The following is a 25,036-nucleotide window of genomic DNA, read 5'->3' as shown; positions in this document are numbered from 1 at the left end:
GCATTTTCAGCGCTCCGAGTGAACAATATTGCAAAGTGTAAGAATTTCAGATTAAGTGAATTATTTTAAAAATTAATACAAAGTCAATTAGTATCAAGTAGTGTTGAGCGATACCGTCCGATACTTGAAAGTATCGGTATCGGATAGTATCGGCCGATACCCGAAAAGTATCGGATATCGCCGATACCGATACCCGATACCAATACAAGTCAATGGGACACCAAGTATCGGAAGGTATCCTGATGGTTCCCAGGGTCTGAAGCAGAGGAAACTCTCCTTCAGGCCCTGGGATCCATATTAATGTGTAAAATAAAGAATTAAAATAAAAAATATTGATATACTTACCTCTCCGGAGGTCCCTGGACATCACCCCTGGTAACCGGCAGCCTTCTTTGCTTAAAATGAGCGCGTTTAGGGCCTTCCATGACGTCACGGCTTCTGATTGGTCGCGTGCCGCTCATGTGACCATGTCATTCTCAGGTCCTAAATTCCTAGAATGAGGAGTTTAGGGCCTGAGAATGACGTCGCGGCTTGTGATTAGTCGCGTGGCGGTCACATTTTAAGCAAAGCAGGCTGCCGGTTACCAGCGGTGATGTCCAGGGGCCTCCGGAGAGGTAAGTATATCAATATTTTTTATTTTAATTCTTTATTTTACACATTAATAGGGATCCGATACCGATTCTCGATATCACAAACGTTTCGGAACTCGGTATCGGAATTCCGATACCGCAAATATCGGCCGATACCCGATACTTGCGGTATCGGAATGCTCAACACTAGTATCAAGTCTAATTGCTCATCTCTATAGCCTCTTAAAGATTATGTCAAAGATCTGACTGAAATATTGGCCTGTGTGTGCCAATTAGCTCAACTTTGGAGGTCTCTAGACACTTTACCCATGATGGTCGTTACTTACCTACACCTCCATGAAAGGGTAAATATTAAGGATGGTGATTCACTGATCATGGACACACTCATTCATGGAAGAGTTGTATGCAAAGCAGATGATCCAAAGTAATACCTAACCAAATGATTTGCATCCGCACACAAATGATGACTTTACCCGCACTACAAAAGTCACTGCAGGTGGAAATCCCTGGAGAACCTGCATCATGGATCCTCCTGCTCTGTTAGCAGTAAAGCTATTGGCAAATATGGCTGCGGGAGTGTTCGGACTCGTCCTAAACTCATGGATTGTTCATGTCAATGCCAAAGGCTGGAGAAGAGGTTTCCACCCAAGTCTGCCTGATCAGATTCTCACGTTTATGGGTCTCATCAACATAGCATTGCAAGTTGTACTATGTTTCGACATGACCTCGATTCAGACGAAATCTTACTCTTCATTCGACCAGATTCATCTCAGTTGTATAGGACTTTTCATCTTTCTTATCTCCTCCAATGTATGGCTGACCGCGTGGATTTCCATCTATTATTGCATGAGAATTGTTCATTTCACAAGAGGAATCTTTTTAGTTTGCAAAACAAGGATTTCTCGACTTTTACCAAAGCTTCTGGTGGTTTCCACTGCTGCTTCATTCATTTTGTGTCTTTTATCATTTTGGAACATTTATGATGTAATAAATGTAGAAGTTATCGGAAATTCTACCTACAATCATACTAGGGAACAACGCTCCATAGCTGTGTCATCTCCATATGAGCAGATAGTATTTTTGGGGTGCATTTTACCTCTCATTTTAACTCTTATCCCTATTGGGATGACCGTGAGCTCACTTTGGAGACACATGAAGAGGATGCGCTCGAATAAAGCTAACTCTTGTCATTTTCGCACAGAGGTCCATGTAAGAGCGGTCAGGACCATGGTGCTTCTAGTGTCTCTTCACACGACTCTACTTGGAGCTGCAATTTATACAATTTCACAAACATTCAACTTTTTGGAATTTTTTATGTTCTTTTGTTGGTATTTTATAATTTTCTACCCAATGGCACAAGCTCTTGTTATTATAACCGGCAACTCAAAGCTAAGAGAAGCCAGTAGAGGAGTTTTATGCTCCAGGACGATCACACGTTGAAAAACAAAAATGAACCCTTATCAAACAATATAAACTTTACAATTAAAAAAAACTCTATTAGATCTTAACTTTGGCATGCTTGTAATAGTTATATGATGATATAAAGGTAATACGAATAAAGAATGAAGTTCCTACATGGATAATTTGGTTACTCGGAAAATACTTATTGCACCTCGGAGAATGTTGGGCGTTGTCGATATGCAACTGTTGGAAATACTCATCTAAAGTAACGAAATAAATTCGTCACCGATCTGACTAGCTGCAAGTTCTTCATTTAGGCTAAAAGAACTTTCTATATTACATTTTCCATCTTTTACATTTGACAGATATTAAAAAAGTGGCTTGGTTTATCATGCCTTGTCTCCATGGCAGGTAGAGCCATAGGAAGGGTTTACTCTACACAAGCCACTCATTATCTACAGATAGATTAAACTAATCCCTGTTTTCAAATAAGCCACCAAAAAGAAACACCTTCACATAAGACCAAGAAAATCCACATAATCATTATTGAACATTATAAAAACAATTTAAGTACAAAAGGTATATAGCATATAAATATGCAACAATACTGTATCTAACAACTGTGTGACCATGCACCCCTGGACGAAGCATTTCTATGCGAAACGCGCGTCGGGTATGGTGGGTCCCCAGGAGTACTCCATTGGTAATTATACTACATTATTGTTTCTCTTATACACTTGTATTACTACATTACTCTTACTTTTGTGTTTGATTGTACATGGTCACACAGTTGTTAGATACAGTATTGTTGCGTATTTATATGCTATATTTTGAAGTTACTACCTGGGTTACCCACCTGTTGTTACCTGTGCCTGTGGTTATATACCTTTTGTACTTACATTGTTTTTATAATGTTCAATAAAGATTATGTGGATTTTATTGGCCTTAAGTGAAGGTGTTTCTTTTTGGTGGCTTATTTGTTGTTTTCTTCATGGCCTTATATGTAGGATATACTTAGGTGTTTTAATCCCTGTTTTCAGGCAGTGATAAGTAAGAGATGAAACCAATCCCACCTGGGGAACATACAGCAATCACATTGTACTCTGTCGTACAGAAACGATGCTTAACGAGCAATCTTCATGTCTGGTCATTTGGTCTTGTCCGTGTAAGGCTGACCTACTCAAACTCAATACTGACTTGGTTGTCAGCACGAGAACAGATGTCGCGGACCTTTTTTTCTTAAAATAATATGTTAACTTGCTACATTGATTTTTTTATGCGTTTTCTTAATTGTCTAATTATGTTTTAACAATTCGTAATAAGGCGGAAAAAAAATGGCTGGACGTTCTACAGAAAAAAAATAATTCAAATGTCCTATTTTTGGTGCCACTTTGCAAATCAGAATGCAAATCACAAGTGAATGCAAATCAGGAAACCAAGTGGTGACATAAAAAAAATAACAAGTGAAACCTAATCATCTGGTTTGCATTGAGCTTCACGAGCCATAAAAGCCATAATTGCTCTACGCAACCCACTTGTTGTAATCCAGTGTAAGTGAAGGCTGGCGGAAAAGACGATCATGGACAGATTGACCTTTTCAATAACAAACATGCTTGTAGGTATAGCTGCGGTAGTCCTCGGGGTCGGCGGTAACTCATGGATTGTGTACATTAACCTGATGGACTGGGGGCGAGGTTTTTGCCTAAGTCTACCGGATCAGATTCTCAGTTTTATGGCCCTGATAAATGCTGTGATGGAGAATCTCCTTTGTTTTGATGTAATTTCCATTGCCACAGGTTTTTTTGACAATACCAATCAAATTCATCTGAAAATCCTAGACGTCTTGATATTTTTAATTTCTTGTAACATATGGCTGACGGCTTGGCTCTCCATCTACTATTACATGAGAATTGTCCGTTTCTCGGGAGGTTTCCTTTTGGAGATAAAGATGAAGATATCTAAACTTCTCCCAAAGCTCATGGTTGTGTCCATCATTGAATCTTTCATCATTGCTCTTCCATCATTTTGGAACAATTACACCAAAATAGAAACTATTGGAAATGCAACATTAAATTCTAGTGAGGAGAATACCTTACTTAGAATATCGACTCCCTACCGGATAACAGCATACTTGGGGTGTGGTGTACCCCTCATGTTTACGTTGATTCCCATAGGACTGACCCTAAGCTCACTGTGGAGACACATGAAGAGGATGAAGACAAATAAAGCCATGTCTTCTCGTCCTCAGACCCAGGCTCATATCACAGCGGTCAGGACCATGGTCCTCCTGGTCACTGCTCACACCGGATTTCATGCCATTTCAATCTATGTTTTGAAAAGATCACTCAACTTTGTTGATATTTTAATGAACTTCTGTGGGTATTTTATAATTCTGTACCCGGCAATTCAAGCTTTTGTTATGATCACTGGTAATTCAAAACTGAAACAGGCCAGCAAAGGTCTCCTGAGGTGTGGAACGCCTTGTGCAACCAACCCATCATGAGATATTATCAGATATCGCACTCAGTAAGGAATAAGTGACTTGTAGTTAATCACCCTAGAATGTTAAACAAGGATAACAATAAATGTATTACATGAGATCATACTAATATACTCGAATAATTAGGTGAAGAATTGGTGCAGCTAGGTCATGGCTGGAGATGAGGGAATCTGCTGACGTTCAAATTTATTTGACTAAATTTGATTGGATTCCATTTACGCAAAGCGGTTTATTGCACCCCGAGGTCAAATAATAAACTATCACCCTCACCTTCCCTCTCAGTTGTCCCTACATCTACATCTTCCCTCTGGTTCTCGCACATGCTCTGTCTCCAATCTTTTCTTCAACCTTCGCCTTGACATCCGGCATGTTACAATATGTGTCGAAACCACCAATGATGGGTGAAAAGAAGACCAGGACCAGAGCTGGAGGCTTCGAGAGCTGAGAAGAAGACCAGGACCAGAGCTGGAGGCTTCGAGAGCCAGAGGAGGACTGTCCAGGAGCTTTGGAGGCAGGGATAGGTAGGGGGCAAAGTAAGTGTGCTATCTTACTGGTTTTTTGTAACCTCATCCCGTCCCATATGAATCTAGAAATATTGATTCAAGCAAATCAAAATCTCAAAATTTGAGACTGACTGAAATCTATAAATTTGGGGAAATTTTAATGACTTTGGTTTCTTTAGAATCGATGTTCTCCTCCTTAGTTATGGCCGATATATGATGGTAATTGATTGGATGTCACTTGGAGCTCTGACTAATGTCTCTCATCTTGTTCTCCCTCTTCCCTCTATGATATTGGATGAGAGTTCACCGGTGCGACCCACAGCAGCCTAAAGACCCCCAAACACATCAGCCAAAGCTACCGATAGATTTCACCACCCTATTTTTTTGGCCCTTTTGGAGACAAGAGGTCTCCGGCAGAAGTTTATTCTGCTCTCACCAAAGAAAGCACCTGACAGTCAAGAACAATAGCGGAAACCACTATAAATCTCAGAATGTGAGTCTAGTGCCGCTATACAATGCTGAAAAACTATCAACATACAAAATCCATCCTGTAAATTAGCGGAGATAATAGTGCCACCATATGGTTCATAGTTGGTAACAATCCAGGGAGAAAAGGAACCGGGCTGGTGTTGGACTTTAACAACCATAACTTATAAATAGCATTTAAAGGGAGTCAGTCACCAGGTCTTTGCACCTAATCTGAGAGCAGAATGATGTAGGGGCAGAGACCCTTATTTCAGCGATATGCCACTTCCTAGGCTTTTTTATCAGTAGGAAATTATCATTAGTAAACCAGTTGTCAGGTAGTCCTCTATATTCATGAGCTCAGGATAACTCCACCTCCACTACTAATTGGTAGCTTTCTGCCTATGCACAGTGTATACAAGAAGCTGCCAATCAGTGATGTGGGCGGGGTTATGCAGGGATCAACCTTTATAGCACTGCTAGATCTGTAGCAGAAAAAACAGGGATTTTATCAAAACTACAGCTTGCAGCCCAGTAAGTGACACATTGCTGGTATGAGGTTTCTGCCTCTACATCACGCTGCTCCTCACTCCAGCCTGGAGCAGGCAGAAGATGACATGCCCTGTGTACTTCAAACGTCCGGCAGCTCACCAATCTAAATCAGCCTGCAGTTTGCCAGAGCAGGTGGTGGAGCGGGGACCCGATGGTCATTTGTTCCACCACACCGCTCATCTCTGGTGGAGTGCGATAACAATCTCTTCGATCCCGATCCTTGCACCACTTTATTTTACCATTCCTGCTCTGCATGCATCTATGGGACAACCGAATTCTGCATCATCAGGAAACTGGAAAAGTGAATTATGAACATATTGCTCATCTCCAATAAATAAAATGAATGGAGAGTAAGTGGCGACAAGATTTTACATGGGACTGTAAGGAATCGTATGGGAAATGGGCAAAACTGTTTTCCCTCCGTCATGAAGCCCCAATGCTTTGTTCTTTAGCTTTGGCTGTGAAGATATGATAAACGTGGCTTAGTGGCGTTCCTCCCTAGCACCGAGGGATTCTTCTGTATTATCATGGCGGTAATGACCTTCCACAACTTGGTCATTGAGCTTGGATCATGAGTGGCTTCCAATTCTCAGCTTTGTGGCTTCCAGCTCTGCGTTGTCATCTCGCCCTTAGTAACGTTTCTTGCTCTACATTGTAACGTTAATACTCGGATATTTGTGTAGACCAGTGTTCCCCAAGTCCGGTCCTCAAGAGCCACCAACAGGTCATGTTTTCAGGATTTCCTTAGTATTGCACGGGTGATAGTTGCATCACCTGGACAGGCAAGCATTCAATGACCTGTGCAATACTAAGGAAATCCTCAAAACATGACCTGTTGGTGGCTCTTGAGGACCGGACTTGGGAAACACTGGTGTAGACGATTTCCATTGTAAGTGTAGATGTTTGTATATGTCACGTAACCTACGGGATTACACCTCATTGTCCTCAGTTCTATTTTCGGCACAGTCGTCCTCTCAGCCCATCCTTGGGTAAAGTAAACGTAGAACATTCTTCGTAGATCACCGTGCCTTCACAAACCAGTCCAGTGAGTCCGGACGTCAGCCCTGGTTTATCTGCTTTCAACACGAGTTCTGAGCTCCATCATCACAATCCTATTGTTTGCAGAAACAAGTGAGGTCTTCCTGGACTCGAAGGGGTCGTCTGAGAGTTTATAGAATGAAACCAACTGCATTAAATATGTTCAAGAAAAAAATCCATTCTCTGGTGTCTGCGGGTCCGAGGATTGATGTCTGTCGGCAACTATGTATGTAAGACAATAAAATATAGAGAGATAAAGAAGATTGCGTTGTGTATTGTCGTCGATTCTGGAAGCTCTCTGTGCCGTCCGGTACGTAATAATCGTCATTCGTGACACTGGGGTAATGGACGCTCATGGGTTCTAATGTCAATTTCTCTGGGAGGTACGCTCAGATTTCTGTGCAGCTTTTCCCCAAAGATGCAGAAAATCCGCAACAAGAAGATACACATGCTTTTTTAGCGCGTTTCCACATGTAATCCATACCTAAGTATGTCAATAAAGTTCTGTCAAAACAAAAAAATAGGAAGTAGATTCTACTGCACTTGCGCTGCCGGCGCCGTTTAGATGAAGTTATTTATTTTTTTACACTACAATATTATATGCATAATGTGATACATACGCGGTACATGCGACTGAGCAGGCACTGCCAATGGCGCCATTTGGCTGAATGTAAACCTTTTTTTTCTAACCGCATAATATGATATGCATTATGCAAAATAGCGGGCGGGTCAGTGAGGGATCAGTGACCTATCATAAGCCCATACAGATGAATGTGTAATAAGAGCATCACATAAAGCCCCGCCCATAGCCTCGCCCACAGCTCCACCCACAGACCCGCCCCAAAGCATCAGCATATCATTAACTGAAAATAAAGATTCCACAACAACCACAAGACGGATTCCATCACCAGGTGTCAGTTTAAGGCCGGGATCACACATGAGAGAAACATGGCCGAGTCTCGCATGTTAATACCCGGCACTCGGAAGCGGAGCATGCAGCCGCATAGCAATACATGGAGCCGCAAGCTCTGCTCCCGACTGCCGGCGGCAGTACCGGGTATTAACATGCGAGACTCGGCCATGTTTCTTGCATGTGTGATCCCGGCCTAATCAGTATAACGACGCCGACCTGACACTGTCTGTTGTCACTGAGCACAGTCCTGTTGATAGGTCACTTTAAGTCGTTTGGTCCTGTCTGCTACTTGGCAACATGCGCTCAGCAAATTCTTCTAATGGAGTAAGGACACTCAGCCATCCATGCCTACCGTCTGCAGAGGGCTCCCTTACATGCACTCACCATCTTTAACACACTGGTGGACCCGCCCAGTTTTCCTAAGCAAAGCCTCTTCAGGAAAAAGTCAGCGTCCTGGCGATTTGCCAAGTTTTTTTTTCTGCAGGTTAAATTATTACTAGAGTGAACCGGCTACTTTTTTTTAACCATTTAATGGTTTCCTAAAGGTACCGTCACATTTAGCGACGCTGCAGCGATCCAGACAACGATCCCGATCGCTGCAGCGTCGCTGTTTGGTCGCTGGAGAGCTGTCACACAGACAGCTCTCCAGCGACCAACGATGCCGGTCCCCTGGTAACCAGGGTAAACACTGGGTTACTAAGCGCAGGGCCGCGCTTAGTAACCCGATGTTTACCCTGGTTACCAGCGTAAACGTAAAAAAAAACGAACACTACATACTTACCTTCCGGTGTCTGTCCCCCAGCGCTCTGCTTCTCTGCACTGACTGTGAGCGCCAGCCGGAAAGCACAGCGGTGACGTCACCGCTGTGCTCTGCTTTCCTGCTGGTCGGCGCTCACAGTGCAGAGAAGCAGAGCGCCGGAGGACAGACAGCGGAAGGTAAGTATGTAGTGTTTGTTTTTTTTTACGTTTACGTTGGTAACCAGGGTAAATATCGGGTTACTAAACGCGGCCCTGTGCTTAGTAACCCGATGTTTACCCCGGTTACCAGTGAAGACATCACTGCCAATTCAGCGATGTCTGCAGGGAGTCCAGCAACGAAATAAAGTGCTGGACTTTCTGCTCCAGCCATCGATGGCACAGCAGGATCCAGATCGCTGCTGCCTGTCAAACTCAACGATATCGCTATCCAGGACGCTGCAACGTCACGGATCGCTAGCGATATCGTTCAGTGTGACGGTACCTTAACTCTGGAGCAATTCAGAGAATAATAACAATAATAATCTTTATTTATATTGCGCCAACATATTCTGCAGCGCTTTACAGCTTAACAGTTTCAAACACAAAAGTCATAAGTAACAACGTTAACAATACAATAATTAAAGCACAATAAGCCGCCCCTGCTGGTGAGAGCTTACAATCTACAATGAGGTGGGGGAGATACAAAGTACAGGTGTGTATTTACAATGATGTATTTACAATGAGGGTCCGGCCATCTTCAGGGGGTGGGGGATAGATGGAGATAGTGAATGGGCTACACACAAACATAACATAAAATGACTTTGATTAGGTAACGTGATAGGCCGCTCTGAACAAATGTGTTTTGAGCGAGCGCCTAAAACTATGCAAATTGTGGATGGTCTTAATATCTTGGGGTAGAGCATTCCAGAGGATTGGCGCAGCACGGGAGAAGTCTTGGAGTCGGGAGTGGGAGGTACGGATTAGTGCAGAGGTTAGTCGAAAGCTATTTGCAGAGTGCAGTGGTCTGTTAGGCCAATAGACAGAAATGAGGGAGGAGATGTATGGGGGGCCGCACTGTGGAGAGCTTTGTGGGGGAGAACAAGTACTTTGAATTGTATCCTGTAATGAATGGGTAGCCAGTGTAACGACTGGCGAAGAGCGGACGCGTCCGAGTAACGATTAGCCAGATGGACGACCCTGGCTGCTGCATTAAGGATGGACTGGAGAGGGGAAAGTCGCGTGAGGGGGAGGCCAATTAATAGAGCGTTACAGTAGTCCAGGCGGGAGTGGATCAGGGCGACAGTGAGGGGTTTTAGCTGTCTCCATGGTGAGAAAAGGGCGGATTCTAGAGATGTTCTTTAGGTGAAAGCAGCACGAGCGGGCAAGAGATTGTATATGGGGGGTGAAGGAGAGATCGGAGTCAAACATAACACTAGACAGCGCGCCTGCTGTGGGGGTGTTATTATGGTGCCACCCACGGAGAGGGAAACGTCAGGTTTAGGGAGGTTAGTAGATGGTGGGAGCAGAAGAAGTTCAGTTTTGGAGAGGTTGAGTTTCAGATAGAGAACGGACATGTTGGAGACTGCGGACAGACAGTCAGTGGCGTTCTGTAGTAAGGTCAGGGGATGACATGTATAGTTGTGTGTCATCGGCATAAAGATGGTACTGAAAGCCAAATCTGCTGATGATCTGTCCAATTGGGGCCGTGTAGAGAGAGAACAGAAGGGGGCCAAGGACTGAGCCCTGAGGTACCCGACAGTGAGAGGAAGAGGAGTTGGAGTGGAGCCAGAGAACAGAACACTGAAGGAGCGGTCAAAAAGATAGGAAGAGAACCAGGAGAGAGCAGTGTCCTTAATGCCTAGTGACTGGAGCCTAGAGAGCAGGGGAGGGTGGTCAACAGTGTTGAAAGCTGCAGAAAGGTCAAGAAGAATGAGCAGAGAGTGGTCACCGTTACGTTTTGCTGTCAGAAGGTTATTGGTCACCTTCATGAGTGCAGTTTCTGTCGAATGTAGGGGGCGGAAGCCGGACTGTGAAGGGTCTAGGAGGGAGTGAGTGGAGAGGTAACGGGTAAGGCGGGAGTAGACCAGGCGCTTCAAGAGTTTAGAGATGAAGGGGAGATTGGAGACCGGTCTGTAGTTGTTTGTGCAGGATGGGTCAAGGGTGGTTTTTTTTTAGTAATGGAGTAATGATAGTGTTTGAAGGAGGAGGGGAAAATGCAAGAGAGGGAAAGATTAAAGATTGTAGTTAGGTGAGTTGTGACGACTGGAGAGAGAGACTGGAGGAGATGTGAGGGAATGGGGTCGGTGGTGCATGTAGTCTGACGAGAAGAGGAGAGGAACCTGGAGACTTCTTCTGTGATAGGATCGAATGTGGAGAGTGAGCCAGGGGAGATGCAGGGCTGTTTTTCTCTGTGCTTGGAGGTTCTGAGGGTGAGGGGTGCTACTTGGTCCAGGGGGCTTCTAAGAGAAGTAATTAAAGACAACATGGCACGTTGGTTTTGACATTGCTGTGCGCTATAGTCATTTTCTGTGGCGGTTTAGCGGCAGGTTCCAGGTTGAATCCATCTGAAAAGGATGCCGAGTGAATATACCGAAAGAGGGAGAATTTTTAAAAGTGGTTTTCACGTAAATACTCATAGTTTTTAAACTCTGCAAAAAAGTTTGTGTGAACATAGCCTAAGATCACGGACACATGTTGAGTATTAGGCTGTTGCTTTAGACTTTATATTACATTTTCATTTTTGAATGCGCTGCACTAAAGACAAAGCAGTGCCTGACCGGACCAATCAGCCTATAATGGGGTTTTATAGAGGAGGGAAATTTGTGATAGAGAGCTCTGGGAAAAATTTCCCAAAAATGTGTGGTGAATCAATTCTCAAATCTCATAACTGCAAATCACAAGTGCTCCAAGAAATCTGCATGTGTAACACTCGGGGGTCTCCTAGGACTGTATCTATCCCATGTCAAGCTTGTTGATGAAAAACTCATCTTATTAATGTTAAAGTGACCTCTAAATATATGGGTTTGGGTGAACAGATGATAACTGTTCTTCAGTGCTGCACTGTCACACTCTGTACATACAGTTTTATCAGTGTTTTATGGCTTTCTGTTCTTATCATTATTGCATATCTGAGAGAAGTGACGTCATCTCACTATCCAGATTCACCATACAATGTGCACTGTATTTCCTGCCTCTTATTTCATACAGGTTATAAAAGTCCATGCTGATTGGTTGCATTCTACCATATTAATTATAGTTTCAAGGCATTATAAGGAAGTCCACATAGATTTCAAATGTTCCCCCTGACATTTTAGTAATTAGCATATATTCAAATTCAAATTGTTTAAGTTCCCCAAAATTTAGCACAAACGTTATTTGCATCAAATCAGATGTATAACTTTGACAAGCCAAGTGACGGATAGATGATGAATGATTGTAGTGGAATACCCCTTTAATGAGTTCAACGCCTAATAAAGTATTGCTGATTCTCAGTCCCAACCACCTGAGTGTAAAATACGAGGAACTTTACAGGATTCGGAAATGCATAGTGAGATATCTGCGGTTGACTAAGTAGCATAATCACACGGAACTTCTCTGGATCTCAAGAAATATCGGAAGCATCATACATCGAATATACAATGAAGAAAGACCACAGATGTCCACCGAAGGAGAAGCCAAAGAAAACAAGCAATAAGATGCATCAGAAACATCATACATCGAATATACAATGAAGAAAGACCACAGATGTCCACGAAGGAGAAGCCAAAGAAAACAAGTAATAAGACGGATCAGAAACATCATACACCCAATATACGATGAAGAAAGACCACAGATGTCCACCGAAGGAGAAGCCAAAGAAAACAGGCAATAAGACGAATCAGAAACATCACACATCCAATATACAATGAAGAAAGACCACAGATGTCCCCGAAGGAGAAGCCAAAGAAAACAGGCAATAAGACGGATCAGAAACATCACACATCCAATATACAATGAAGAAAGACCACAGATGTCCCCGAAGGAGAAGCCAAAGAAAACAGGCAATAAGACGGATCAGAAACATCACACATCCAATATACAATGAAGAAAGACCACAGATGTCCACCGAAAGAGAAGCCAAAGAAAACAGGCAGTAAGACGGATCAGAAACATCATACATCCAATATACAATGAAGAAAGACCACAGATGTCAATCGAAAAAAAAGCCAAAGAAAACAGGTAATAAGACGGATCGGAAGCATCACACATCGAATATACAATGAAGAAAGACCACAGATGTCCACCGAAGGAGAAGCCAAAGAAAACAAGTAATAAGACGGATCGGAAGCATCTGTGATGCAGTGACCCATGTTACAGCCAGGGGGCACTGTATTTGCTCCTCAGGATACGCATGGAGGCGTATCTGTAATGGTGATAATGAAACAGTGTCCGGCATGATTGTAAATGGCCGGTTTGTGTGGCAGAGGGAGTCTGCGCTCTAAGCCTGTAGTATTGTTGTTCTGGGACCTGTAGTCCCACAAGTATTTGTATAGTTAATAGGGAGGCTTGCAGGGTTAGTCAAAGAGCTTGGCGGGAATGGCTAACCACACACACCTTCCACCTATGGGGTGGTTACAGGTACATAATGTGACCAGGGTTTGGGTCACATGTTCAGAGTGTATGGACCGGAATGGTCAGTGTGTAAATTCCTGGATGTTCTGTGTTGGAATGTCCAGGAGTGGACTGGATTCCTGGAAGCACATGGTGAGGCCATGGACTGAGGGACTGTGTGTTGGAATGTCCTGGAGTGGACTGGATTCCTGGAAGCACATGGTGAGACCATGGAATGAATGGTCAGTGTGTTGGAATGTCCTGGAGTGGACTGGATTCCAGGAAGCACATGATGAGGCCATGGACTGATGGCCTGTGTGTTAGAAGTGCCTGGGACTGGACGTCCTGAATAGCGTCCAGAGAGGCCGTATCTGCAGAGCCTGTGATGGCTACTGTGTTGGGGAAGCTACAATTCCGTCTGCGGGTCTGGACTATCTGAAGTGCCCTGGTCACAATGACTGTGATCCCAGTTCGGCAGCTTTCCTGTGAACCAGGACTGACAGGAGTCAGTGTGTGGAGTAGGAGGTCCTGTTAGGTAATTCCAGATAAAGGGGGTTACGGGCAGAGAAGTATCTGTCTTTGGAACAGATTGTTGATGCATGTTGTGTTCCGTTGACGTTTATGAACTGTTCGGCGAGTTAAAGTGCTATGGTCTATGTGTAGGCCTGTGATGAGCAATATGGCATACGGTGTGGTTTATGATGCCTAAATAAACCAAATAGACTGTATTTGTGAGAAACTGTGCCAAGCGAGCGTTCCCCAGCCCACTCAGGTAATGCTACTTCACACATCATACATCCAATATAGGAGGAGAAGGAGAAGCCAAAGAAAACAAGTAATCAGATGACCAAAAACTAAGAGTAAACCAGAAAAAAGTGCCGTACTAAGTTGCTGCCGATGATGGTTTGGGACAGTTGTAGATTTCAGCTTTCAGTAAACATGTTCATCCCTCCTACATTGTGGGAGAAGGACTTGTTACTTACAGGCAGCCACCATCAACATTATCAGAACAAGAAGGAGGATTACAGGAGACACAAACTGAACCAACGTCATACTGTACAGACTAGAGAGGAGCTACTATGCACAGCTACAATCTGTCCACTCCACAGAATCCCGGGTGGCTGTTGCATACTCCAACAATAAGAATCAAAAACTAAAAAAAAGAATCAAGAGTAATAAAAAAAAAATAATTCATGAACAAAATTTATTCATCCAATCAAAAAATCTGCCTGAAAGGAAAAAGGTCAACAGCATAATGACATGAAGATACTGAAGACAAAATCAAGCATAGTAATACAACCAGACCCATAAAATAACAGAAACAGATAATAGATAGATATGAGATGATAGCTGTGATCAATAGATAATAGCAGATTTAGGATAAATGGAACATTATATCTTTGTCAGAAAATATTGACTTTTATCAATACTCTGCTTTTTAATTTAGGATTTCCAGTAATTAGCATTAAAGCATCAGCCGTGGGGTTAATCAGGAACAAGAAAAGGAAGATTCCATCCAATATGGAGCCAAGGCTTCTCGAAAACACAAAAAAGCCACTGTCTGCAAGTGGAGAGTGACATTGAGGAGGGTCTGCAGGACCATGACCCTGACTGCCCGTACATGTCCCTTGACCTGAGGACGGGAGTTGATCTCTGATCTGTTCCTCTTGATCCTCCACACATGTCTCAAGAGAGTTGTCACACTGAGACCAATACAGGTGACAGTCACAAGCAAAGGAACCCCGCAACCGACAAGCAGATTGAAAGCCACGTAAGGAGACCTTACATCAAAATGGTATCTGGTCTCATTATGAGCCGTAGTGTTTTCTGCCATCCAGTTAATAGGCAGATTAATGAGAAATATCACAAGTAACGATATTCCGATTATCTGCGCAATGGAAGAGGAGAAGCGGCTCTTCAACCAGGTGAAGTGACGATGAGAGCATCTCACCAGCTTAAAGCAGTAATAGCTGGAAAGCCAAGCAGTGTTCCAGAAATGGAGATAAATCAGGGACTGGGAGAAGATACAGATATGCAGGAGGTACAGCTGGATGGCTGGAACGTCAACGAAGTAGAACAATATAATGAGTATGAGGGGGAAGAACATCTGCATGGTCAGGTTGGTCAGAGCAATGGAGAGAAGTATCTGATCACACAAGCTGTAATGTTGCCTCCTCTTCCAGTCTCCATAGTAGGCAGAGATGATCATGGATTTTAGAGCGGTTCCCAGAGTAAATGTGATGACCATCAAGATAAATTTCCACAAATCTACAGACTGGAACATCTCTGCGATGTTCTGGACAGTGGTAGAGTCAGCTCCCATCTGCTGGGTCTGGTTTTCTTACAGCTATAGTTATACAAAAACCTGAAATAAGCAAATTTTAGCCCTATCCGATATCCGGGGAAGTCTCGCGCCAAGATCATGCTATAAGCAAATCTCTGTCCTGTGACCGGCTCACCAGAGCGTGGAGTCCTGGCCTGGAGAAAGGTCTGTGCCTATGGATCTGCCGGCATCTAACAGAGGATTGTCTACACTGTAATAAACCCTGTGTGAGCAGGACAAGGTCGGAAAATGTTCATGTCAACAAGAGCTTCTAATAGGAAATGTTCACATTCAACTACTGGTCGATCAAAAATAGCAAGTGGTTCAAGTGTAATCTGCTTCAGGAACCTCAGTTTTGAAAAATGTTGAAACGTTTTGGAAAAATGTTATTTTCTAAAGGTTTTCTTTGCAGCTTTTTAAATTGATATGCCATATTACCCTCATCAGCTGATTGTTTAAACATCTCCTGAAAAAAATATTTAAAAAGGTACAGCTGGGAACGAAAAAGTAGATATATCTACTATAGAAATTCATTGGAAGAGTTTTTCAAAATATTTCTAACAGGAATTTTGGAAAGATCAGCTTTAAAAAAAAGTCCTCAAAAAATGTAGTGTGAACTTGGCCTTAAAGAACAAAAACATTGACTAGTCAGTGGTGTGAGAGCAGGATGTATATTTATCTATCCTGACTCTATTGTGCATATCAATATATATAATCGTCTAAGGGGCACTTCCGGCTGTCTGTCTATCTGTCTGTTTGTCTGTCTGTCACAGAAATCCCAAATCGCTGATTCGTCGCGGCCAGCCACAGTCCGGACAGTCACAGTCCGGCCACGAAATGGCTGCTCCCTACTCCCCTGCAGTCAGTGCCCCCTTCATACTCCCCCCCATCAGCACCTGCCACCCACATAGCATTTTAGCAGTCCGTTAAACCGACTGCATTACACCGGTGTAACGCAGTCCGTTAACGCTGCTATTAACCCTATGTGACTAACTTTTTACTATTGATGCTGCCTATGCTTATGGTGCTATTCTCACCTTCCACCGTCCACTGATGTGCGTGAGTGGCGAGGCTGCAGCCAGCTTCCGTTCCCAGAGATGCATTGCGAAATTACCCAGATGACTTAGCCGTCTCGCTAAGTCATCTGGGTAATTTCGCAATGCATCACTGGGAACGGAAGCTGGCGGCACCCTCGCCACTCACGCACATCGATGGATGCCAGAGGGTGAATATATAACTATTTTTTATTTTAATTCTTTTTGTTAACAGAGATAGGGTGCCCACACTACTGTATACTACGTGAGCTATGTTATATACTGCGTGACTGATATATGCTACGTGGGCAGTGTTATATACTGTGTGGGCTGTGTTATATACTAAGTGGGCTGTTATATACTACGTGGCTGCTATATACCACGTGGCTGTGCTATGTACTATGGCTGCTATATACTATGTGGCTGTTATATACTATGTGGCTGCTATATACTACATGACTGTGTTATATACTACGTGGCTGTGCAATATACTACATGGCTGTGCTATATACTATGTGGCTGTGCTATATACTATGTGGTTGTGCTATATACTATGTGGCTGCTATACACTATGTGGCTGCTATATACTACATGACTGTGCTATATACTACGTGGCTGTGCTATATACTACATGGCTGTGCTATATACTACATGGCTGTGCTATATACTACGTGGCTGTGCTATATACTATATGGCTGCTATATACTACATACTACATCGCTCTTCTATATACTACGTGGCTGTCTGTGTTATATAGTACGTGGGCTGTGTTATATAGTAGGTGGCTGTGCTTTATACTACATCGCTGCTATATACTGTGTGACTGCTATATACTATGTGGCTGTGCTATATACTACGTGGCTGTGCTATATACTATGTGGCTGCTATATACTATGTGGCTGCTATATACTACGTGGCTGTGCTATATACTATGTGGCTGTGCTATATACTACGGACTGTGCTATATACTACGTGGCTGCTATATACTACTTCGCTGTGCTATATTCTACGTGGCTGTGCTATATACTACGTGGCTGTGCTATATACTATGTGGATGTGCTATATACTATATGGCTGTACTATATCCTGCACCTCGAACCCCCGACATCCAGCGCCCCGAACCCTCGACATCCTGTGACCAATCAGCGACAGACGCAGTCCAGCCATAAATTGACGTGGGATTTAAACCACGCTTTGCTGATTGGTCGCGCCCGGCCGGCTGCGACCAATCAGCGATATTGGCACGGGATTTAAACATCGCTTCGGTCATTGGTCGTGCCTGGCCGGCTGCGACCAATCAGCGATATTGGCACGGGATTTAAACATCGCTTCAGTGATTGGTAGCTCACGGCCGGCCACGACCAATCAGCGATATTGGCGAGGTATTTAAACAACGCTTCGGTCATTGGTTGTGCCCGGCCATCCGTGACCAATCAGTGACAGGCGCAGTCCAGCCACGAATTGGCACCAGATTTGAACCACGCTTCGCTGATCGGCCAACCGGGCGCGACCAATCAGCGATACTGGCGCGGAATTTAACCCCCACTCACAGCGCGACATACATACATACATACATATTCCAGAATACCCGATGCGTTAGAATCGGGCCACCATCTAGTTCTACATTTGTTGTCTCTGGCTTTCCAAGATGGAGTTTGAGCCAGTGTGTGTGTGAGATAACAGAAGTCCCTCAGGAATGTCTTTGTGTAATGGACTTAGACAAAACATATGAAAGTGAGAGAAAATGAAACCTAAGGACAAGAAACACACCTAACTTTTCAACTGGGTGTAGACCGAATCAGCTTTAGCCAGAGGCGTAGCTAGGGTTTTGGTTCAGGGGGGCGAAGCTTCTGAGTGGCCCCTAACCAGGTAACCTTGATTACAACTGGGTGACGTGCCCTAATAGTGGAGGAGAACCTCAGCAGATGACGGCGCTGTTACTGAAGATAATCTCTATATAAAGACCAATATGGATATTACCACCATATGGTCAGTGGTAGATACCAGCCCTACAGAACATGTAAGAGATCACAGCACAGGTACAGATAATGACTTACCGCTGACGTTCTTTCTGAGTCGTTCACTTTTCCACTCTTTTCCATCTGGCCCAGACCGACATGACAACTTCATCCACCCAGGACTCAGCTGCAGAGATTACAACAAAGACTCATTTCACTTCTCATATTCCAGCCCCATCACCATGTATTCCCAACCTGCACAAAATCCTCATCCTGCCGATACCCCACTGCTGCTGCCGTATGTGTCCCTATTACTGCACCTGCGGTGTGGTTCTCCGTGCCTAAATTCTAAAGCACCCCTCTATAATATAATAATGCTGAGTGCAAGTGCCCTAGAGAGCTGTGCCCATATTTTGCCCCCTAGAAAGTAATATTGCCCTGTGTGCCCCTTTGATAGTCACAATAAACTGAGTTCCCCTATAACAATAAGTGCCCACTTTATATTTAATTAAGTCCCGAGTCTCCCCCCTATACAGCTCCCCTATACACATCATGATGCTCTCTTATACACAGTATAATGCCCCCTCACTGTACAGTACCACCCACACAGTATACTGACCTCTTAGTAGCCCCCAAACTGTTTGATGGCTCCAACACTGTATGATGGACCTCTCACTGTAATCTCCACACTGTATGCTAGCCCCTTCACTGTAATCCCCACACTGTACGATGGCCCACTAGATAGCCTCTATATAGTATAATGCACCAGATCGTCCTAAATATAGTATAATGCACTCTCCATTTCCAGACTCTATATTGCATAATGCACTCCCCATATGCAGACTCTATAGCATAAGGCAGCCCCCAAAGGCAGACCATGTAGTATAAGGCAGCATCCCCATAGGCAGACTCTATAGCACAAGGCAGCATTCCCATAGATAGACTCTATAGCATAAGGCAGCACCCATAAGCAGACTCTATAGCACAAGGCAGCACCCCATAGGCAAACTCTGTAGTAAAAGGCAGCACCCAATAGGCAGACCTTGTAGTATAAGACAGCACTCCATAGGCAGACTCTGCAGTAAAAGGCAGCACCCCCATAGGCAGACCCTGTAGTATAAGGCAGCACTCCATAGGCAGACCTTGTAGTATAAGGCAACACCCCCATAGGCAGACTCTATAGCACAAGGCAGCATCCCCATAGGCATACTCTATAGCACAAGGCCGCACCCCCATAGGCAGACCCTATAGTATAAGGCAACACCCCCCATAGGCATACTCTATAGCACAAGGCAGCACCCTCATAGGCAGACTCTATATAATATGGCAACCCCATAGGCAGACTCTATAGCACAAGGCAGCACCCATTAGACAGACTATGTAGTAAAAGGCAGCACCCCATAGGCAGACCCTGTAGCATAAGGCAGCACCCCATAGGCAGACTATGTAACATAAGACAGCACCCCATAGGCAGACTCTGTAGTATAAGGCAGCACCCCATAAGCAGACTCTGTAGTGTAAGGCAGCACCCCATAGGCAGACCCTGTACTATAAGGCAGCACCCTCATTGGCAGACCCTGTAGTACAAGGCAGCCCCATAAAAAAACAGTAAATAAATACCTCTCTTCCTCCTTGTTCCCGCGGTGCTCCGAGCTCCCCCTCATCTCCTGACAGCAGGTGCCGGGTAGGGCCAGCTGTTAGTGTTGGTGTCAGTGATGTCAGACGCTAACAGGGTGATGATGGGAGAAGGAGCATAGCGCAGCTCAGGGGCCCCATAGTGGCAGAGAAGGGAGATCGATTGTCCCTGCTCTGCCGCAGAATGTAAATGTATCGGCGTAGCTCTGGGTTGGCCCCCTCTGAGCACCGGGCTCGGGGCAGTGGTCCCCTCTGCCCCCCCTGGTAGCTACACTACTGCCTTTAGCCAATGAGATGTATGTATGCTAATGCCAGCACATATTTAGAGATAAGCACAGCCAATTATATTGTTACCAAGTATGAATACTAATAACCTACCTAAGATAATGTTATGAAGTAATAAAGAGAGATCTGCTTTGATGCTCAATGTATCAGCATGGCTCTTCCGTGCACATATTTGAATTTCACTATATAAATTGGTGCAGGCACAACGTCTCAGAACGTCCCACATTATGTGGTTAAGTGGTATAAGTTAAAGGAAACCTCTCACCTCGGAATACACCATATACCTGCATACATAGGGTAAATCTGCAGGTAAATAGAGTTACAATACTTACTGAAGTGCACCTACCAGGAGAAATTGATCTGATTTCAGTCATTGGGGTGGTAACGGAGTGGCTACAGTCAGTGGTCTCTACATCACTCACTATGCCATAAGCACGCCCAGGCACTTTTACAGCCGGGACTGTATCATGCCTGTACACTGACTGAATGACTGAAAGCCACAAGCTTCTGGGAGGACATTTTTTTTTAGTTATGTCTTAATGTGAATGATTTCTCACTTCAGTCTGATTACCTAATTTTAGAAAAGTGAAAATGGACAGTAGTGATGTAAGGAGGAAGACCGGACTGTGGGTACCTGTGCTAGGCCGAGTCTGGAACTGCTGAGGCTGCATCCCATGTTGTCTGGAGAAAGGCAAAAAGGCCCGGAGAGGTTCCCTGACCTGGAAGCTGGTGGCGCTGTTATAAGTAAAAGCGAATGCAGCAGCGTCGAGCAGTTTCCCACTGGCGGTGACAGGGGCAAGGGGGTGCGCAACGGGCCCCGAGGGGCGCGCAGCTGGACCGCAACAACACACGGCTGATCCGATGTCTGGACACTGAGGGAGCCCACCACAGTAATAAGGGAAGAGTCGGGAGCCCTGTTCAGCTAAGCGCCGCACGCCAGCCTAAGAGCCAGGGCAGAGTCCAGGACTATTCGCTGCTGCCCTCGTCGTCAGACCATGGTCTTACATAGTAACATAGTAACATAGTTAGTAAGGCCGAAAAAAGACATTTGTCCATCCAGTTCAGCCTATATTCCATCATAATAAATCCCCAGATCTACGTCCTTCTACAGAACCTAATAATTGTATGATACAATATTGTTCTGCTCCAGGAAGACATCCAGGCCTCTCTTGAACCCCTCGACTGAGTTCGCCATCACCACCTCCTCAGGCAAGCAATTCCAGATTCTCACTGCCCTAACAGTAAAGAATCCTCTTCTATGTTGGTGGAAAAACCTTCTCTCCTCCAGACGCAGAGAATGCCCCCTTGTGCCCGTCACCTTCCTTGGTATAAACAGATCCTCAGCGAGATATTTGTATTGTCCCCTTATATACTTATACATGGTTATTAGATCGCCCCTCAGTCGTCTTTTTTCTAGACTAAATAATCCTAATTTCGCTAATCTATCTGGGTATTGTAGTTCTCCCATCCCCTTTATTAATTTTGTTGCCCTCCTTTGTACTCTCTCTAGTTCCATTATATCCTTCCTGAGCACCGGTGCCCAAAACTGGACACAGTACTCCATGTGCGGTCTAACTAGGGATTTGTACAGAGGCAGTATAATGCTCTCATCATGTGTATCCAGACCTCTTTTAATGCACCCCATGATCCTGTTTGCCTTGGCAGCTGCTGCCTGGCACTGGCTGCTCCAGGTAAGTTTATCATTAACTAGGATCCCCAAGTCCTTCTCCCTGTCAGATTTACCCAGTGGTTTCCCGTTCAGTGTGTAATGGTGATATTGATTCCCTCTTCCCATGTGTATAACCTTACATTTATCATTGTTAAACCTCATCTGCCACCTTTCAGCCCAAGTTTCCAACTTATCCAGATCCATCTGTAGCAGAATACTATCTTCTCTTGTATTAACTGCTTTACATAGTTTTGTATCATCTGCAAATATCGATATTTTACTGTGTAAACCTTCTACCAGATCATTAATGAATATGTTGAAGAGAACAGGTCCCAATACTGACCCCTGCGGTACCCCACTGGTCACAGCGACCCAGTTAGAGACTATACCATTTATAACCACCCTCTGCTTTCTATCACTAAGCCAGTTACTAACCCATTTACACACAATTTCCCCCAGACCAAGCATTCTCATTTTGTGCACCAACCTCTTGTGCGGCACGGTATCAAACGCTTTGGAAAAATCGAGATATACCACGTCCAATGACTCACCGTGGTCCAGTCTATAGCTTACCTCTTCATAAAAACTGATTAGATTGGTTTGACAGGAGCGATTTCTCATAAACCCATGCTGATATGGAGTTAAACAGTTATTCTCATTGAGATAATCCAGAATAACATCCCTCAGAAACCCTTCAAATATTTTACCAACAATAGAGGTTAGACTTACTGGCCTATAATTTCCAGGTTCACTTTTAGAGCCCTTTTTGAATATTGGCACCACATTTGCTATGCGCCAGTCCTGCGGAACAGACCCTGTCGCTATAGAGTCCCTAAAAATAAGAAATAATGGTTTATCTATTACATTACTTAGTTCTCTTAGTACTCGTGGGTGTATGCCATCCGGACCCGGAGATTTATCTATTTTAATCTTATTTAGCTGGTTTCGCACCTCTTCTTGGGTTAGATTGGTGACCCTTAATATAGGGTTTTCATTGTTTCTTGGGATTTCACCTAGCATTTCATTTTCCACCGTGAATACCGTGGAGAAGAAGGTGTTTAATATGTTAGCTTTTTCCTCGTCATCTACAACCATTCTTTCCTTACTATTTTTTAAGGGGCCTACATTTTCAGTTTTTATTCTTTTACTATTGATATAGTTGAAGAACAGTTTGGGATTAGTTTTACTCTCCTTAGCAATGTGCTTCTCTGTTTCCTTTTTGGCAGCTTTAATTAGTTTTTTAGATAAAGTATTTTTCTCCCTATAGTTTTTTAGAGCTTCAATGGTGCCATCCTGCTTTAGTAGTGCAAATGCTTTCTTTTTACTGTTAATTGCCTGTCTTACTTCTTTGTTTAGCCACATTGGGTTTTTCCTATTTCTAGTCCTTTTATTCCCACAAGGTATAAACCGCTTACACTGCCTATTTAGGATGTTCTTAAACATTTCCCTTTTATTATCTTTATTCTTATTTCTGAGGATATTGTCCCAGTCTACCAGATTAAGGGCATCTCTAAGCCGGTCAAACTTTGCCTTCCTAAAGTTCAGTGTTTTTGTGACTCCCTGACAAGTCCCCCTAGTGAAAGACAGGTGAAACTGCACAATATTGTGGTCGCTATTTCCTAGATGCCCGACCACCTGCAGATTTGTTATTCTGTCAGGTCTATTAGATAGTATTAGGTCTAAAAGTGCTGCTCCTCTGGTTGGATTCTGCACCAATTGTGAAAGATAATTTTTCTTGGTTATTAGTAGAAACCTGTTGCCTTTATGGGTTTCACAGGTTTCTGTTTCCCAGTTAATATCCGGGTAGTTAAAGTCCCCCATAACCAGGACCTCATTATGGGTTGCAGCTTCATCTATCTGCTTTAGAAGTAGACTTTCCATGGTTTCTGTTATATTTGGGGGTTTGTAACAGACCCCAATGAGAATCTGCAGGACCTCGCTCGAGAAGCATCGCACCAGCTGTTGACACTTCAGACTTGGCGGGAACAGGCAGCGCACCCAGTAGCTGACAGAGAGCGAGGTGCCGTGTGCTTCATGACCGTGAGTACAGCGCATGTGCCGCAAAGAGAGAACGGGTACTGGACAGGTGTCTTTAGCCCACCTTACCAGCACATATCTTCCTGCCCACGGGAGACCCTGATCGTGCTGTGGCCTTGTTTGCTCTGGCAGCATATATTCATGGACTAGGGGTTAGCGGAAGGTTCCGGAGAATGACCGCTGCCGCCAGAAGATGGACCACCGTTACCAGCTGAACCTTCTTGTACCAGCACAGCACCAGCCGTTGTTGTCGCTATTGACTCCCCCGCAGTATTCACAAGAACTGCCGTTCTGATCTGATCCATCTGATCCATTGTGCCATTGTTATTCTCCCCATTTAACCCTGCACCTCCCTGCGAGGAGTTAACCCCCTATTAAATTAAAATTGTTATGTTTGCCAACCCTTGCTCTGCCTCCTGTCTGTCACTGCATCCCGCAACCTGCTTACAGTGAGACAGAAAGCCAAAGAGCAGAAACAACAGATCAAAGATGAAAAACAATCTCAACAGATCAAATCTAAGTGTTCATAGTCTACTTTATTAAGCATAGTGATCAAAATATATATATATATATTTTAAATATTTTTATGGAAAGTAAAATATATAATTCTAGAGGCAGGACAGCTCTTTATTGGGATCTCTAGTTGTGAGACTGTCAAGGTTATTGAATTTATTGTTGCACCAAACACATAAGCGTCTAGTGTAGAAGAAATAATCCCCATGTTTCCTGTGTTTGTCATTTCTATTGTTTTTTTTGTGGTTTACAATAGCAAATGTTTCTGAGAATCAAGTCTGCACTTCTGGAC

At 44.0% G+C, this 25,036-nt stretch overlaps 3 protein-coding genes across 3 annotated transcripts; 2 read left to right on the top strand and 1 right to left on the bottom strand.

Annotated features, from left to right (window-relative positions):
- Positions 1-1,112: 1,112 nt before the first annotated feature.
- On the top strand, positions 1,113-2,030 carry LOC138646224 (taste receptor type 2 member 40-like). Its single transcript, XM_069735688.1, has one exon. The coding sequence runs from the start codon at positions 1,113-1,115 to the stop codon at positions 2,028-2,030; it is 918 nt and encodes a 305-aa protein (XP_069591789.1).
- Positions 2,031-3,570: 1,540 nt separating this feature from the next.
- Positions 3,571-4,494, top strand: LOC138646223 (taste receptor type 2 member 9-like). Its single transcript, XM_069735686.1, has one exon. It carries the CDS (start codon positions 3,571-3,573, stop codon positions 4,492-4,494), a length of 924 nt encoding a protein of 307 aa, XP_069591787.1.
- Positions 4,495-14,779: 10,285 nt separating this feature from the next.
- Positions 14,780-15,574, bottom strand: LOC138646222 (taste receptor type 2 member 9-like). The gene has a single exon (XM_069735685.1). It carries the CDS (start codon positions 15,572-15,574, stop codon positions 14,780-14,782), a length of 795 nt encoding a protein of 264 aa, XP_069591786.1.
- Between the last annotated feature and the right edge of the window lie 9,462 nt (positions 15,575-25,036).

This window comes from Ranitomeya imitator, chromosome 7 (assembly GCF_032444005.1).
Source record: "Ranitomeya imitator isolate aRanImi1 chromosome 7, aRanImi1.pri, whole genome shotgun sequence".
In the NCBI taxonomy this organism is placed as follows: domain Eukaryota; kingdom Metazoa; phylum Chordata; class Amphibia; order Anura; family Dendrobatidae; genus Ranitomeya; species Ranitomeya imitator.
The sequence above is the reverse complement of the archived record's forward strand: the minus strand, read 5'-3'. Positions and strand labels throughout refer to the sequence as shown.